Consider the following 16469-nt stretch of genomic DNA (forward strand, 5'->3'; position numbering starts at 1 on the left):
CCCAAATCACTCAACCATTCGGAGATCCGATTTGTGGCGAGTCATTTTCCAAGAAGGACATGGAGGTAGCACATTGGTTCGCAACAATTGTGACGAGACACTATCATACCTAGACGGGCATGAAAATATGATGAAGCAGGCACATCCTTCACATTTGTATGCCAAGAAACACCGTAAATTGTTTCAGCAGTGGTTTGTTGAATATGTAAGTTTAAAGTGTTTTGTATTGGATGTATATATTGTACCTTTACTTGAACTAACAAATTTAAATGTTTGTCTAATATTAGGTGAATCAACTGAAAGCATCGAATTCCCCCTCGTACACTGTAAAGTTATATAACTTGGCGTTCGGACCAATTAGCGTTTAATTGTACTCGGGTTGCCATGTTAATGGGCGTCAAGTTCTTAGCGGGTGCACGAGATGACAAGTTATGTATGCAAAATAGCGGTGTTCATGTCCCCGGGGGAGGCGACGTGCAATTGCTTTACAAAGACCGGTGCCAAGTGATCCTATTTAAGTGTCAATGGTTTGATACAAACCCAAATAGGCATGGAAGTGTGAAAAGAGATCATGGATTACTATCAGTGAACACTACCAAAACTTGGTACGATGACAACCCCTACATCTTAGCAACCATGGCAAAACAAATTATGTATCTAGATGACCCTAAAGCCGGGAGGGGTTGGAAAGTTGTTCTGAAGATAAATCATAGGAATGTGTATGCTATACCAGAGCAAGATCGTAATGACGACGACATCGATAATGTTGCTGACCAACGTCTTGAATCTTCGATGGAAAGTGGTGCGGAAACACTTCGAGAGACTAATCTTATTCAATAACCATTTCAGATAGAATGAGTATCTTCAATCAAAATACCGATTCAGTCGATCACAATTGACTTCAATAATATTCCACGATACGATGGTCTAGTGCGCACAAACGATGATGGTGACGTACCTATCGATGATGAGGAATGGGACATTGAAAATGATGATAGCAACGAAAGTGAAAGTTATTATAGTTCATATGAAGATTAAGGCAATATATTTGTAACTTTTTTTTTGTAAAACACATGAAATGGTTAATTGACACACCCCGACCGAGGTCAAGGCATGCTGGCCGTCACGTGAGAGTGACGTAGCCATGTGCACAATGCGGAAGCGATAAATATAGCAAACATACGAATAATTAAAAACCATATTACTAGTGTGCACTTCGAAACAGAAAGCGGTAGGAGTTAAGTACAACAGTAATACTCCTAATCAGAGCATAAAGTCTAGGTGCAGTCCAGTAAGACAAGTACTAGTTATACAGTACTAGGAATGTCCTACAATAATAAGGATAAGTCAGAATTGATGACGTCCTCTCTAGCCACCAACAGCAATCTTACTTAAAACCTGGAGGGGCGCAAAACAGAAAACGTGAGTGGGCAAAAACAAATGTTTTACAAAATCATTTCATTTATCAACATATCTAACCCCTCGCTGTAAAACATGTATTATTTTCCCAAAATCAAGATATAAGCATATACACATATATAAATATCTAACATCATAACCATTTGATTCATGCTTCACATAATCATTTTCATATGTATGCCATGCCAAAATATAATAAGTAACAATCCAGGTAATAATGATTTCATAGAAGTATGACATGCTAGCCGGAACTCCTGAGTAGTCTGTACGGCTGAATTCATAGCTCAAACTCAATCTAGCCGGAGTCACTACTATGACCTATACGACAATATACTGCACATAAGTCGAAACCACTAAAAAGGGTCTGTACGACAAGGTTGGGTGAGATACAGTTATGCCCAATTCTACTTTCTCAATACTAGCTGTGCGATAATACGTTAGTCACCTACGAGTCGGAACCACCTATAGTGGTCTGTACGACAAGACTATGCAATGTGAGCATATGGTGCGGGAGGCGACATAATATACAGGCCTGTGCTAACTCTCTCTGGCTAAATCGCAATCACCCGAGGTGCAGGTTTATGAGCTCATCGTTTCTAGTCATATCTCATATATCCAACCAAACATGTTTATCACGCTACTCAATTCTTCAAATAAGCTTATATCTCAATTATTTCATGTCATATATTGTATGACTGCACCTAACATTTCGTTAGGCTGCCTACGTACCCTAAACAGGGATCAAGCCATTCGTAGTTCACATATACCAAACATAACTTACCTGTGCCTCCACAACACCACAATTATATATATATATATATAAGCAACCATGAAATGCATATTCAAAATATAATGGCATTTGGCATATTATTTCAAAGCATATTTTCATTTAAAACACATTTTTGGGAATTATATCAAGTATATAATTATATACTGAAAACAAAAGCCCACTCACTGATAAGTCGAAGGGTCGTAGCCCCCAATTCGCTCGTGGATACGCTCGTCCTCGGGATAAGTCTCACCTATATGCGAATAAACTATAAAAACGTTATTTTCAAACACATAGGTAAAACTAGCTAATAACTTCTCATACATTGCTCAATTTGGATATATGAATATACCACAGTGACCTACTCGACGTCACGGACGTCGAGATATTTTTAAAATAATTTTTCATCGTCGCACGCGCCCTCATGCGCCGGGAGGGGCACGCTACTCGCCCCCACGCGCGTCATCCCCTACCTCTAGATGTCGGAAAATCTCGCCGGCACCGAAAACTAGGCAAACCTGTAAATGCCGATTTCTCACTTGTTTCTACACTGTTTTCTACGAAATTTTCACCAAAACTTCACAAATTTTGAGAGGAAGAAGGCTATACCTTTAAAACTTCCAAATCCTTCGAAAACTCGTCAAGATAATTTCGCCAAAACCGACCACCTTCGAACTAGGGCTTCCCGACGTCCAAAACTTCCAAACGAACGTCCTCGAGCTTCGTGGGAACCTTCTAGAGCTCATTATGAGCTTGGATTGTCCTAAAAACCAACCATTACAAAGTTCGTGAACAGTGCTAAATTCGAAGTTTGATATTTTGATGTGAAATCGAAAGGTTTCTTACCTGAAAATGATACACATGGACTTACCACACCACGAGGAATACAATGGTACCTTCAACACCTTCGATCTGTGAAAATTTAAGGGTCTTTGGGTGTGGTCCGTACGTGAGGGAAGAGAGAGAGAGTTCTGCGAAAGAGATAGGTATGGGATAGGAGAGAGAGAGAGAGGGTGATAAGGATTTGTGTGGTCCAAAAAGCCACCAACCATAACTAAGAAGAATCTTAGTTCTAATTGGTTCCAAAAATCCCAAAATTAAACCAAACATAACTCACACCCCAAATAACGTCCGAGGGTAATTCCGTCATTTCACATTTCCCGATGAAAATCTCCGGACGGGCGATCACATTAATGCATTATATAGAGTGATGGAAAAAATGGTATGAATGATTCCCATTTTAAATGTGAATTACTTTGTAAATAAATTTGGTATGTTTCTATTTTATAATAAATTGTAAACAAAATAAAAAAAAATTAAAAAACCATTTTAAAACATAATTGTGTGACGCATAACAATTTTTGGTTGCGCAAGCTAGGCCTGGCAATTTCTGATACGACCCGATAACCCAACACGACAAGCAAAATATTAATTTTATAATTTTATAACCCTAAAAGAAATTACTATAATAATTATATATATTAATTTAACAATTTTATACCCCTAAAAACTATATAAATTATATATATATTAAATTAAATTTAAAAATTGGTGACCATTGGATTGGCTTAAATATACATACCATTCAACTTCTTAAGTGTTATACGTACAAAATAAATTAATTTAAATCTATTAAACTAATGGATACCACAAAATCTTATGTTATACTTAATGAAAGTATAAATAAACTAAGTGTTAGTGAATCTATCTTTTTGATGGGATACGCATTGTACGAAACTAATTTCAACGTTCCAACTTCAAACTTGTTTTTATATGGTTTGAGATCACATACGCCAAAAATCGCAGAAAACAAACATTCAGAGATCAGGTAACGGTACAAAACTTTTCGATGGTTAGAAACAAAAAATCACGATTTAACGGTTATTTTAACTTTGATTTTGATGTTTTTTTGCAGCTACTCTCCTTGACCCTATATGAATACAGTGAATGAATTTGATCTTCAATTTCAACTATTTACACTAGTGGATACCACAAAATCTTATGTTATACTTAATGAAAGTATAAATAATCTCTAAGTGTTTATGAATCTATCTTTTTGATGGGATACACATTGTACGAAACTAATTTCAATGATCCAACCGTCAAACTTGTTTGTATATGGTACGAGATCACATACACCAAAAAGTGCAGAAAACAAACATTCAAAGATCAAGTAACGGTACAAAACTTTTCAACGGTTAGAAACAAAAAATCACGATTTAACGGTTATTTTAACTTCGATTTTGATGATTTTTTACAGCTATACTCCTTGATCCTATATGAGTACAATAAATGAATTCGATCTTCAATTTCAACTATTTACACTAGTGGATACCACAAAATCTTATGTTATACTTAAGAAAGTATAAATAAACTCTAAGTGTTAGTGAATCTATCTTTTTGATGGGATATGCATTCTACGAAACTAATTTCAACGATCCAACAGTCAAACTTGTTTGTATATGGTTCGAGATTGCATACACCAAAAATCACAGAAAACAAACATTCAGAGATCAAGTAACGGAACAAAACTTTTCGACGGTTATAAACAAAAAATCATGATTTAACAGTTATTTTAAATTTACGCGGGAATATTGCGCAACGAATACATATATTTCATCATACAAAGTATATTTGCGCGACGAAATATATTTATTAGTCGCGCAAGTGTCTGAAATTTCAATTAAGGCGCTTTTTCGGGGAAATTTAAAAAAACTTGTGCGACGATTGTTTAACCTTACGAGACAAAGACTCTGTCACACAAGATTCTATATTTTAACCCCCCCCCTCCTTCTTCCCCTCACTTCCCTCTTCTTCCTTTTTCCCTGCACGATACCCTCTCTCTCATTCCTCTGTATCTCCATCTTTCTCTCCGTCCCTCTCTCTGGCCGTTGCGACTTCGTCTCCAAGAGGTAATTTCCTCTTTAGTTTTTATTTTCAATTTTCTTTATTTACAAATTGGGGGTTAGAATTAGGGTTTGTTTGGTTTTTTTTCTTTTTCAAATTCGGGGTTAGAATTAGGGCAGTCGGGTTAGATTTAGGGTTCGTAAATTGGGGGTTACATTTAGGTTCTTAAATTAAAGTTTTTAGGGTTCTTAATTGGGGTTAGATTTAGGTCTTAAATTAGGGGAACGATTTTGGGCAGTGAGGTTAGATTAGGTTTTCTTAAATTGGGGGTTAGATTTAGGGTTCTTAAGTTAGGGGTTCTTAAATTGGTGGCGATTGTCATACTACAATCAAGTTTATGTCCAAGTGCTCAAGAAGGGTTATCATAGTGATGGATAACAATAGGTTTCATAGGTTTGAGGATGGAAAGTGCACATGCGGAGATTAGTTATGTAAACTTCCATGTGCTTCCCTTTGTTTTTGTTTTCTCTATGATTGCACGTTGCTCTCTTCATAAAATATGCAGACATGAACACATTTAGAACATGGATTCCGCGAGTTGGCATTTTTCATATTTCAAAATTTTGTTTTCTGGAGAAAGGGTTCAGCAATTTGGGATTTTTTTCATCCAAATTTGTGTTTCCTGGAGAATAATATTGTGTTGTAAGTTCTTATATTCTAGATGGGTATTTATTTGCTCTCTTGAAGAAATTTGTTTATCTTTTTTGGATAACGGGTGAGGTTTGTTGTCAACGAATACTTTCATTGCTAATAATGTCATTCTTTAACGAAAATACTTTCATATGATAAGATTGTCATTCTTGATTTTTTCAATTTTCAGGAGAAAATTCCACTAGCTTTTGGACGTACACTTTGGTCACCTGCATTACTTTATGGTAATTTTAATTACTATTTCCATAATTTTGTTACCTTCCATTGCTTTCTAGTATTGTTGTTTGACTTCAAGTTCAAGTGGTCTGCTCGAAAGTAGTCCCATGGATTTTGATATTGTTGTGGTTGACTTGCTTTTTTAAGGTTCATTTGATGAGAGCTTACATATCATAATTAGATGTTTTGGTTACTCTCTTTTCATTGGTTTTCTGATTGTATTCATTGACCAATACTGTGCTTCGATTTTTGAAAATAGAAGGTTATCATCTCTGCTTCTAAGGAGATGCAAAAAAGGTTATCAGTTATGCTCTGCTTCCCTTTGTTTTAATTGTGTTATAGCACCTATTGTGTGTATTGGCATGATATATTGGACTTTGTAACTCGTAAGATGCCTAATGCTTTCTTTTTCTGGCTATGATGCTATCCCTGGTTATTGTTGAATATCTGCCATACTTTTTTCGTTTCCATCCATTAACTTTGGTGCATGTTCTTGGTTCTGCCTACCCTTGAGGAGCCAAATTGCTAGCTTGTGGCTTATTTGTCACTTGAATTCCCTGACACACACAGAGCACATACAACTAAATTTTGGCTCCAACTACTCCTTTATTCTAGTTTCTTCTTATAAGTTATAATTGTTGGGTCTATATCCTATCTGAATTGATTAGTTTGTGTATAGTATATTAGTTTTAAGTTTTGTTTCTGCCAAACTTGAATTGGGTTTAGAATTAGGGTTTTTAAATTTCGTTTTAAATTTAAGTTGAAATTATTAGCATGTGTACGATAAGTTAAATCTTTGTGTACGAAACAAATTAATTTTCAATTTTGTAGATGTCAAACCTCATTAGAACTCGGAGGGCGTTGACTTATACACCTAGTCCGACGGCTACACCTAGTCTGACGACTACACCTACTACTGCTGCCACTGCTCTGGCAGAGATGAACCATAAGCTGGTCAATCCAATTGACCCAATTGGTCATCCAGTCCCACATACGCAGGCATCGTCTACTTCTTCAATGGCGTTGCCTGTTAGGGCCCGACGTACTCACAGGCGCCCCCGCACTATGAACCAGATGTTGCTATCGAGATCCACAACCGATGCCTCAGGTACACGGCCATGTATGCAATCCTAATTCATTCCCTCATTCCCATGTTAACTAAATTTTGTTATTTTAGGTTCAATTTGTTAAGTTATGTCATGTAAGGATTAAAAAGTTGTCATCGTTCCGAACCTTCTATTAAAATGTTGTGATCATTGTGTTGGAGGCGTATATTGTTTATGTTATTTTCAGGGTTTTGGGAAATGTTTTAATTATAGGGGAGGTTATGCCGAAATTTTAGTAGGATTTGTTATTAGTTTTGGGGTAATGATTTATTTTTCATCTCTTTGCAGCAAAGAAAAACACCAGGGGACCTTGTCAGCAATTGAAGACGGGCAAGGTCACTTGGGTGACCAACGGTCGTATCCCAATCGGATACGATAAGCAACATCAGGCAGCACCAATGGCAGAGCAGCATAGTGCATTGGCCCATGACATTGGGCATGTCGTTCGGACCTTTTACCCTATGCGGTGGAAGTCTTGGAAGGCAATGTCGGAGGAGACGAAGAACACTGTGCGCAACCAATTGTCCATAAGTAGCATTGCCTTTTTAATGCTTTTCATGTAAAATTTATATATTTACATTTATTACTGTCTTTTATTACTAATACTTTCAAAATATTTATTACCTTGCAGACAAACTACAATTTGGAGGACCTGGACGAGGACATGTTCGCGTACCTCAATCGGCTCTTATCCGAACGCTACAAGCAGTGGAAGAGTGACCTGCACCAATGTTTCCAGCAATTTGATGATCCGCAGGTCGCTCTCGAGGAAGGTTGTCCGAAGGAGTTGGAGGACTGACAAGATAGTTGGGTTTGGCTTTGCGGTCATTTTCAAGAGTCGGGCTATGTGGTGCGTTTTTAATTACAACTTCTTTCATTTTACTTTTTTTAATTTTTACTAATGTTTATTTATTTTTATTTTTTTCTTTAAGTATTACAACTAATACGTTTATTTTTTTTTTATAACAGAAGAAGGCGAAGGCGAACAAGATCAATCGGGAGAAGAAGACTCTTCTCCACCATTTAGGTTCAAGGCCTTTCTCTTATAGGATGGAGGCACAACGGAAGGTATATATTACATCTTTCATTTCCAATTTTAAAATGCCGCTAATAAATTTTTTTTTTCTTACTAACATTTTCCTTATCTTTTTCAATTTCAGAAGGGTTCAAAATTTCCGAAGATCGACGTCCTTGCTGAAGTTTATGTTCGGCCTGGGAATGAGTTGACCGAGTCCCTTCATGTAAGTAATTTCTTATGCATTCAACATTTATACTAATTATTTCAAATTGTTTTCTATTAATAATCCTTTTTTTCACATGTGACTATGGTGGAGAAGAGTCAATCGGTGCTTCAAGAGTCCACCTCCCAGCTTCCCTCGGACACGCCGATTGAGTCTGTGGATCCTCCTGAGGATGCAGGGTTTCACATCGTGACAGAGACGTTGGACCAGACTTTAGGTCGGAGGCCAGGGACTTATTGTCGGGGGATGGGAAATGCCAGGTGGCGGGATAGTAAAGCCTCGTCATCCTCGTAGTCAAAGGGCCAGGTTACGGCTTTAACGCAAGAAGTCACTGGCCTAAGGAGTGATCTAGCATCGTACAAGTCTCAAATGTCGATGCTTGTACAAGGAGAATACATCTCCTCGGTTTTTCTGCATTATTACCTTCACAGCCCTTCCACACCTAGCAAGCACAACAATCAGGCCCGTCAACCTACGACCCCATCCCCAACCAGAAGCAAGATCCTTCGAACAACATTCCTATAGATTTTTCTGCTTTTTTTTCATAGTTTTGTTCCTGCTTTCTTTTAAAGCTTTATATTTGTACGTACATTTTTATTTATATTATAAATAAAAATTGTTTTTTATTCATTAATTTGATTTTTTTTTTGTCATTAGTATGAAATTTTTTTTTTAATTTTCCTTTTATTCTATTTATTTATTTTTTGGATAAAAATTACACCGCGACGCCGACCAGTCATCGTGCAAAATTAAGCGCGTCTTATAACTTCGTCGCGCATTACCACGTACCTCTAACATTTTTCGTCACGCAAACTTTTCGAGACGAACTAGTCACAAAGCGCACTTGTACGCTTTTATATCTCGTACGATGAAAACCTTCGTCCGTATAACTTTAGCGTGACAAGTAGTATTTTTTTTTTGTGCGATGAGTTTGAAATTGTTCGTCGCGCAATGTCTTTTTCACGACCTTTGCGTGACAAAATACGCGCGATGATTTTCTGGTTGCCATAGTTTTTGTGCGACCTAATAATGATTTGCGCGACAAAATCTTCCTCGTCGCTCAAACTGTTTAATTTAGTAATGCCCCAATCTCTCGATCATTCTCCCTCATTCCTCTTCTTGTTTCTTCTCCCCCCATCTCTGCAACTCTCCTTCCCGGAGCAGACACACCACACCCACACCCCACTATGACCTCCACCACAGTGTCGCACAGACTCACACCTTCTCGAAGACTCTCATCTCCTCAGTCTCCTCCCTTTCTCTCTCTCTCTCTCTCTCTCTCTCTCTCTCTCTCTCTCCTGACGCCTCTGTCTTCAATTTCTCACACCTTGGATCTATCAATTCTCAACCTCCTCCCTATCGATCTCTCCCTCCCCCAACCTTCTGATTTTTCTTTTTTCTTTTTTGTTTGTTTGGTTTGAGAATTGAGGTTTTAAAACAATTGGGTTTTGGTTTTGGGTTTGGGTTTTTGGTTTGGATTTGTAGGTGTCGGGAAATCTTGCTTGCTATTGCAATTCACGGATAAGAGGTTCCAAACTGTGCATGATTACCGAGTTGAAGATCTGGAGGATGGCGAGTTCGGGAAGCAATCAAAACTAGAAAAAAAATTAAAAAATTAAAAAAAGGACTCGTGGACCCGCCATCCTGAACCGGCCTGTTTCAAACGAGTCAAGTTAGGTCTGGTTCCAGTAATCAAATTTGCAATATCCAGCCTGGCCCATCCTGTTTCCTTTTTAAGCAAGTCTGGTCCGGTCCCTCCAAATTTGGGCCCGGCCCGGCCTGTGCCCACCCCTAATCTAGGCACCTATGGAAAAAAATTGTAAACATTATTATATTTTCTACTAATTTATAATATATCTAAAAATTATAATTAATATTTTCTAAAAGTTTGTATTAGTCCTTAGGGATGGCAATTCAAACCGTTAAACTTGATAACCGTGGATAACCACATGATCGAACGGATTTGGGGATGAAAATTCGGTTATATTAGATTGGGGAAAAAGCAGAAATATTATTCGGTTCTTGTTTCGGATATGGTTATAAGGGTCCCCGATCCATATTCATTCCGTATCTAACCCCAATATTACATATTATAGATATAATATAATTTATATAACAAATTTAGTGTGTGTGTGTGTGTATTCACTAAACATAATAACTAATTTATAAGTACAAAAATGTGAAAAATTATGTCTACCACTCGTAATCGCATCATTTACGCTTTGACGATGGTTACATTATCTTTTGGATAATAACTAATTTATAAGTACAACAATGTAAAAAATTATGTCAACACTCGTAATCACATCCTTTACGCTTTGACGATGGTTACATTGTCTTTTGAACTTTTAAGGTTTAGGTATGTAGATACTAATATGGTGACAACTTTTTATATATATACAGAGTTAGTATTAACGTTTTTTATTTTATTATTTATTGAAGTAAAATATATTTTCTTTAACGGGTAATGAATTGTTCAATATTACCCGTTAAATTTAACAAATCAAGTTCAGATCGGGTAGCAGCAAGTTCGTAGTGACGAATGAGGACCCGTCTCGCCTCCACGTTTTCCATATAGTCACAGAACATTATTGCATGTACACAGAGGAGTATGCTGAACATCCTCGTCCAAATCGAGAAGTTGCGATAATGTGCCGCACATCAAAATCATGGAACATCTATTTTAGAAGATTGCAACGGTAAAATTTATACAAATAAATAACGAAGAGAAAATTTCAAAAAAAAAAAAAAAAAAACATTGCAGAGAAACACGAAGATCGTGATGATGTGAAGCAGTAGAGCGAAATGCCATTTGCAAAAACACTCGGACGACCTGCAGATTTAAGCAAGACAAGATATTAAGTCACGGAAACCCGTCAATCTAGTATTCCAATTTAGTCAATCAACATCCCGCTCCGAGAGAGACAAGGAGAGCCGTCGCTACCTAAAAGAGTAAAAGATTAACAGAGTAAATGCTGAACCTTTGAGCTTGGTTGGAAATGTTAACAAATCACGTCACTTAAGCCTTGAGGTGCACTTTATTGTAGTGATCTGCAGCTTTGGACAATGACTGTATTGAAACCGGGAATCCTGAACCCATCTGCACATAATAATGGACTGGATTAGTTTCAATTTTACAAGACCGCATTTAACTAAAGTATACAAAAACAAGGGTTAAGAGCTCACCGTGCTACATATATGGAACGAGTTAATATACCCCGCATATTTGGAAGCTGTGAAAATGAAAATTGTGAATGATTTTAGTAAACGTGAAAAGAACATATATATATATATATATTTAAGCAAAAGAAAAAGTCCAATCCGATACTCGGTGAAAAGCTTGTAACAAAAATTCTAATCAATTCATTAAAAGTGCACAATCTAGTAAACAGAGGGACGTCCTTCCACAACTATTATTTGCAGTGTCCTAAACATCTCTTCAATTTTCTTCTTAATGATACATAGGTGGGCAGAACGGAAAATATTATATACAGCTAACACATTGAGCTAATTATCTTCCATCCAGAATTTCACAGAATATGCTATAATTAAATTTAACCAAGATCATAACTGTACCCTGGAGTTAACACTGCAATTGCTTGTGCAGAATGTATAGGTTAACAGTTGAGCTAAGCCAAACTGAGCTCTAAGATTTTCTAGATTGGCTGGGGATGTTATGTGGATTCAAGTAGCTCAGAGGCTTAACCTAGCTGAACAAAGTTGAGCTCAGGTCTGGCTCAGCAGTGGGCAACAGATATAAGGCCATTCTCAGGGCCTTAAAAGAAACGACTATAATACTCCAAGGTGCTTCATGCGATCAAAGGGTGACGAACAAAATTTACCGCATAACTATGAAGGTGGGTCAAAGACTCAAATGCGACATGAAGATTTGTTATGCATAGTAGAGTTAACAAAACACAATTATGCAGAGTCGTGCACCTGCACTTCATTTATGGAAATTGATCATTTACAACTCCTAGCAGAGTATTGCACTTTCAACAACTTAGGTCATCAACAACATATATCAAAGCTAACACGACACCCTTTAACACATGCACTGTGATCCTCCTATAAGTGGAGAAATATATAGGTGAAGTGCACCATGCAAGTGAACTAAAAATCAGGGAGTTGGAGGAGAGGGTTCAAAACTAAGACCTCCTGGAACGATTCAACGAAATCTCCGATACCATGTTAGACAATCATTGTATGCCAAAAACTTATATTATTAGGGTAGAGGCCACCAATATAGATCAGGATAACAGCATTCATCTGAATAAACAATCTATAGAATTCTATAAGATAGTACTGCCACCTTGAGTGGCCTTATAAAAGCATGAGGATTTTCATTTTTTGGGACCTGAACTGACTATCAAGTTTGGTTAATTTATGAAACAAGAAAATCAAGCTTAACTGCTAATTGAGTAGAGCCAAATATTTCATAAATGGTTCAGTAATCAACATGGCTAAAAAGGCTCAACCCTCAGCAGTACTGAGAGGTGTATCTAATTGCACAGATGCCAGATAAAAAAACCAATGTGTAAAATTATAAGTGAACATTCAGATCAAACTTCACCTTTACTTAGTTTAGCCCAAAAACAACAACATAGGAAACACAGGAGTAATTTGTGGCACTTACACTTTTTTAAACCTGTAGGCTTTGCCAGCAAAAGAGAACTCATAAATGCACCAATGTTCTCTTGCAGATACTCCTCTGTGAAGCTCACCTGAAAAGAAAGAAAGAAAGTGATATCCATGTCTACAGCAAACAAACATCTGAAGAAACGAAAAGATTGTGTTTGTAATTATGGTACCTTTCCAAGACCCACATGTACAATTGATGTTCTGTCCATTCTATACTCAATATGACCTTGTCTTACCTTCTGCAGTGCTCCAGTAATGTCATTGGTGACAGTACCTAGCTATACGATACATAGTATAGCAAAAATTAGCAATTTTCCCACAGATCTGCAAACTGAATAAAAATTACAACCATATAAACTCACTTTACGGTCAGGCATCAAACCACGCTCTCTAAGAATTCTTGCAATCTGTTAAACATCAAACATCCACTTTTGATTAAAAACACAATAAAGTTGACTAATCCCGCAAGTAAAGAATTACAACTCAAAAACCTTTGCCAGGCGCATAATCATTTCATTTGTAGCAAAACACTTGTCAACATTGAGCTTATGACTGCCTGCATAATAAAAGGCAGATAATAAATTGTTTGATTTCTTTGAACTCAATCAATGTAAGATTCACATAAACCCATATAAACACAAACTTAAAAAACAAATCTTCTTTTTTTTTTTTGGCAAAACCACAACTCAAAAAAGTTGGAATGGCAATATCATTGCATAGTATATCTAGTGGACAGGAGTTTCTTTTTCAGCATATTATTTAGTAGCAACAACGGTTAGCTCATTACTTGCAATTTCCTCAACCAGTTCAACACCGCCAACAATATCTGCTCCTGCAGCTCTAGCTTCTTCTGCATCTGAGCCTTCAGCAAAGAAAGCAACCCTGACAACCTGAAAAATGACATCATACAGTAACCAACTAGAAAGTTGATGAGAAAGATTGATTTACCAAAGTAAAGATAACTACCTTCCCACTACCATGCGGCAAAGTCATGTTACCACGAACCGCCTGCACTTCAATCAGGTAGTCCATGTAAATTGAATCTTTTAAACAGGAGTTTGGAATATTAAATATAATTGTGCCATAAGAAATCTGAAGCATAAAGTAGAAAGCAGAAACCATATCTTCTTTATCACTCTTTTGAGAAGCATTCCATGACAGCCCTACTGAAAACATACAATTGATATGCTAAAATGAGCAACGTTATGCTCACAAAGTACAGTAAAAAAAGTGACAATATTTCTCAGTCAAGGTTTAACCATATTTGGGTGCATGGAAGGTGTGCATTGATAATTATTCAAACAACAGATACAAGGAACTTACGAATAATGGTACAGCTTAGACACGTAATAACTTTTTTCAAAGAATAACATCTGGAGTCCAAACCATTGAGTTGATTCAAATCCTGAAATGCCAATGAAACATCTTGGGTCCAACCTTTATAAACATTTGTTAAAATTTCCTTTACGTCATTCCTTCAAATTTTAAATGTTTCAAGAATTCTGCCCTACAGTTAATACCCAACAGCCATCTCACACTCACTCACACACGTGATTTCACCTTATTCAAAACGGACACAACTAGCTATAAACACATGTGGGCAATCGTTTAAATCTAGACGTTGTTGGATTGTGAAATGAATTGAAAATCTAAACTCAGGACTTGCTATTATATATTCACATATCTAAAGTAAAAGTCAACATATCTATATTGACACACAAAAACATATGCTTGAGATAAGAGAAGATTTTACTCAGATGAGTTGACAAATTACATTTCGCTTCGCATCAATACCCAATTGTACATGAGCTTCAACAGTTTCATCAAATTTGCACTGGGCATTAGCCTGTAAAACAACTAACCATGTGAAAAAGAGATTAGAAATGAGAAATACTTTGAAATAAAACATAACACTTCTAAGTGAACAATAACAAAACAAACTCCTTTCGGGGGGGGGGGGGGGGGGGCAACCAACTATATTAAAAGAGCAAGAACACCGGTTAGCGCAATATGCACGTGATAAACAAGCATGATCTCTATATGCTCCTACTTAACTTAGTCTTAAAACTCGATCACAATCACAGCTCGTAAGATAAACTTAAAAAGATAAAACTTCATTTTGCTTATTAATAACCTACATTTTATTCTGCCAATAAACACATTACTACCTTTTAATCTCCAAGAAACAAAATAAAAACAGAGATTGAAAGCACATTGCAACGAAGCCAAATAAAAAGCATATTAGTTCGATTAAGTAGAAGTCATTTGATATCCCAAATCCAAAATTATCTAACAAAACAGTAAAACTTAAATTCCTTTAACTTTCCCACATTTTCTCAGCAACCAAACAGCAATCAGTCTATCAGAGAGAGAGGAAACGTTGCAATGACCTTGACTTGGCGAATTGCGTCCATGACCTCGAGAATAGATTTGCTCTCCTTCTTCTCAACCTTAATCAACGCGGGAAAAGGAACAACCACCTCCTCCTCAGGAACCCTAAAAAGCCTCCTCCTCATCCGACCATCGGCCTCGATCCTTCTCTTCTCTCTCTCCAAGTCCTTCACGCCATCCACATCCTTTTCAGCTCCGCCTTCGCCACCTCCGCTCTCCTCCGCGACCCTATCTTCCGGTAAGGGAGCAACTTTCACCGGGTACGATACCGGAGATATAGATGGAACGTCCCTGATGAAACGCGCCTCTTCACGGGTCCAGGTGGCGCGAGTGTCCTGACTCGATGAGTTGGGCGAGTCACCGGGGCTTTGTGGAGGCGGCGGTGATGTTGCTTGGGGAGTCGCATCTGGATCGGGTAGGGACTGCTCTTTGGGTTTGAGAGTGTATGAAACGGGTTCGACCGGCACGGGTTGGCGTCTAGGAGTCTGCGGAGGGTTCTGATTCGGGTTTGGGTCGGATTCGGAGCTTAGGGATCTGTGGCAACTTAGAAATGGAGGTGGGTGGAGACGGGAGTGAGGGTTTGAGAGGCAGTGACGGCGAGCGGAGGAGAGGAGGAGCTTCAGGGCGGCCATGGGAAGGGTTTACGAGGTTTAAGCTTTAAGCCAACGCACCGTTTTCTTCAGAAAAATGTGCCCCGCTTTCAGTTTGGACTAGTAAGCTGTAACCAGTAAGTACAACCCAAAAATCAAAAAATGGTTAATTGCATTTTCCATTTATTTATTTATTTTTATTTATATAACGACATGCTCAGTAACTAAACTAGTTGCGAATTTTCTATTTTTAAGATTCGAATATAAGAGGTCTGGTGGTATTTCTCTTTATTTAAAAGTGAAACGTCTTAGGTTTAAACTCATAGATGGCGAATTCGATACCAAATTAGATTGTTTATTGTGTGACTGAGTCGAACTCTCCCTCCCCTAGTGTAAAAATTCAATATACAAAAAAAAAATTCAAAAAAAGATTCCAACATAAAATGGAATAATAATGGACTAGCGTTCAAATGCAAATTTTAACCACATTATTGCTAGCTTATTTTCATTGTAAGACTAAACCCACATCATCCCTCCT

The 16469-nt window shown here is 37.4% G+C and overlaps 2 protein-coding genes across 3 annotated transcripts; one reads left to right on the plus strand and one right to left on the minus strand.

Annotated features, from left to right (window-relative positions):
* The first annotated feature begins 4977 nt into the window (after positions 1–4977).
* On the plus strand, positions 4978–7913 carry LOC126583936 (uncharacterized). Of its 2 annotated transcripts, none has more exons than XM_050248483.1 (4): positions 4978–5100; positions 5916–5970; positions 6794–7082; positions 7357–7913. In XM_050248483.1, the coding sequence occupies exons 2-4, from the start codon at positions 5968–5970 to the stop codon at positions 7629–7631; spliced, it is 567 nt and encodes a 188-aa protein (XP_050104440.1). In that variant the 5' UTR covers positions 4978–5100; positions 5916–5967; the 3' UTR covers positions 7632–7913. The 2 variants fall into 2 exon arrangements, with proteins under 2 accessions (XP_050104440.1, XP_050104441.1); XM_050248484.1 differs by having other exon boundaries at positions 6794–7070.
* Positions 7914–10842: 2929 nt separating this feature from the next.
* Positions 10843–16060, minus strand: LOC126583933 (uncharacterized). The gene is made up of 11 exons (XM_050248480.1): positions 15341–16060; positions 14725–14796; positions 13917–13958; positions 13738–13840; positions 13442–13506; positions 13313–13357; positions 13121–13228; positions 12946–13033; positions 11496–11542; positions 11291–11409; positions 10843–11142 (listed from the first exon to the last, which is right to left on the minus strand). The coding sequence occupies exons 1-10, from the start codon at positions 15971–15973 to the stop codon at positions 11329–11331; spliced, it is 1284 nt and encodes a 427-aa protein (XP_050104437.1). The 5' UTR covers positions 15974–16060; the 3' UTR covers positions 10843–11142; positions 11291–11328.
* Between the last annotated feature and the right edge of the window lie 409 nt (positions 16061–16469).

Source organism: Malus sylvestris, chromosome 9 (genome assembly GCF_916048215.2).
Source record: "Malus sylvestris chromosome 9, drMalSylv7.2, whole genome shotgun sequence".
Lineage (NCBI taxonomy): Eukaryota > Viridiplantae > Streptophyta > Magnoliopsida > Rosales > Rosaceae > Malus > Malus sylvestris.

Bases quoted from the DNA above. Each gene is read 5' to 3' on its own strand.
- LOC126583936 (XM_050248483.1), top strand. The intron at 7,083-7,356 runs GTATGCAATCCT...ATCTCTTTGCAG, and splicing joins TGCCTCAGGTACACGGCCAT to CAAAGAAAAACACCAGGGGA.
- LOC126583933 (XM_050248480.1), bottom strand. From the start codon at position 15,973: ATGGCCGCCCTGAAGCTCCTCCTCTCCTCCGCTCGCCGTCACTGCCTC. The intron at 13,959-14,724 runs GTAATTTGTCAA...ATTGAAGTGCAG, and splicing joins GTATTGATGCGAAGCGAAAT to GCGGTTCGTGGTAACATGAC. The intron at 11,410-11,495 runs GTGAGCTCTTAA...TATTATGTGCAG, and splicing joins CGTTCCATATATGTAGCACG to ATGGGTTCAGGATTCCCGGT.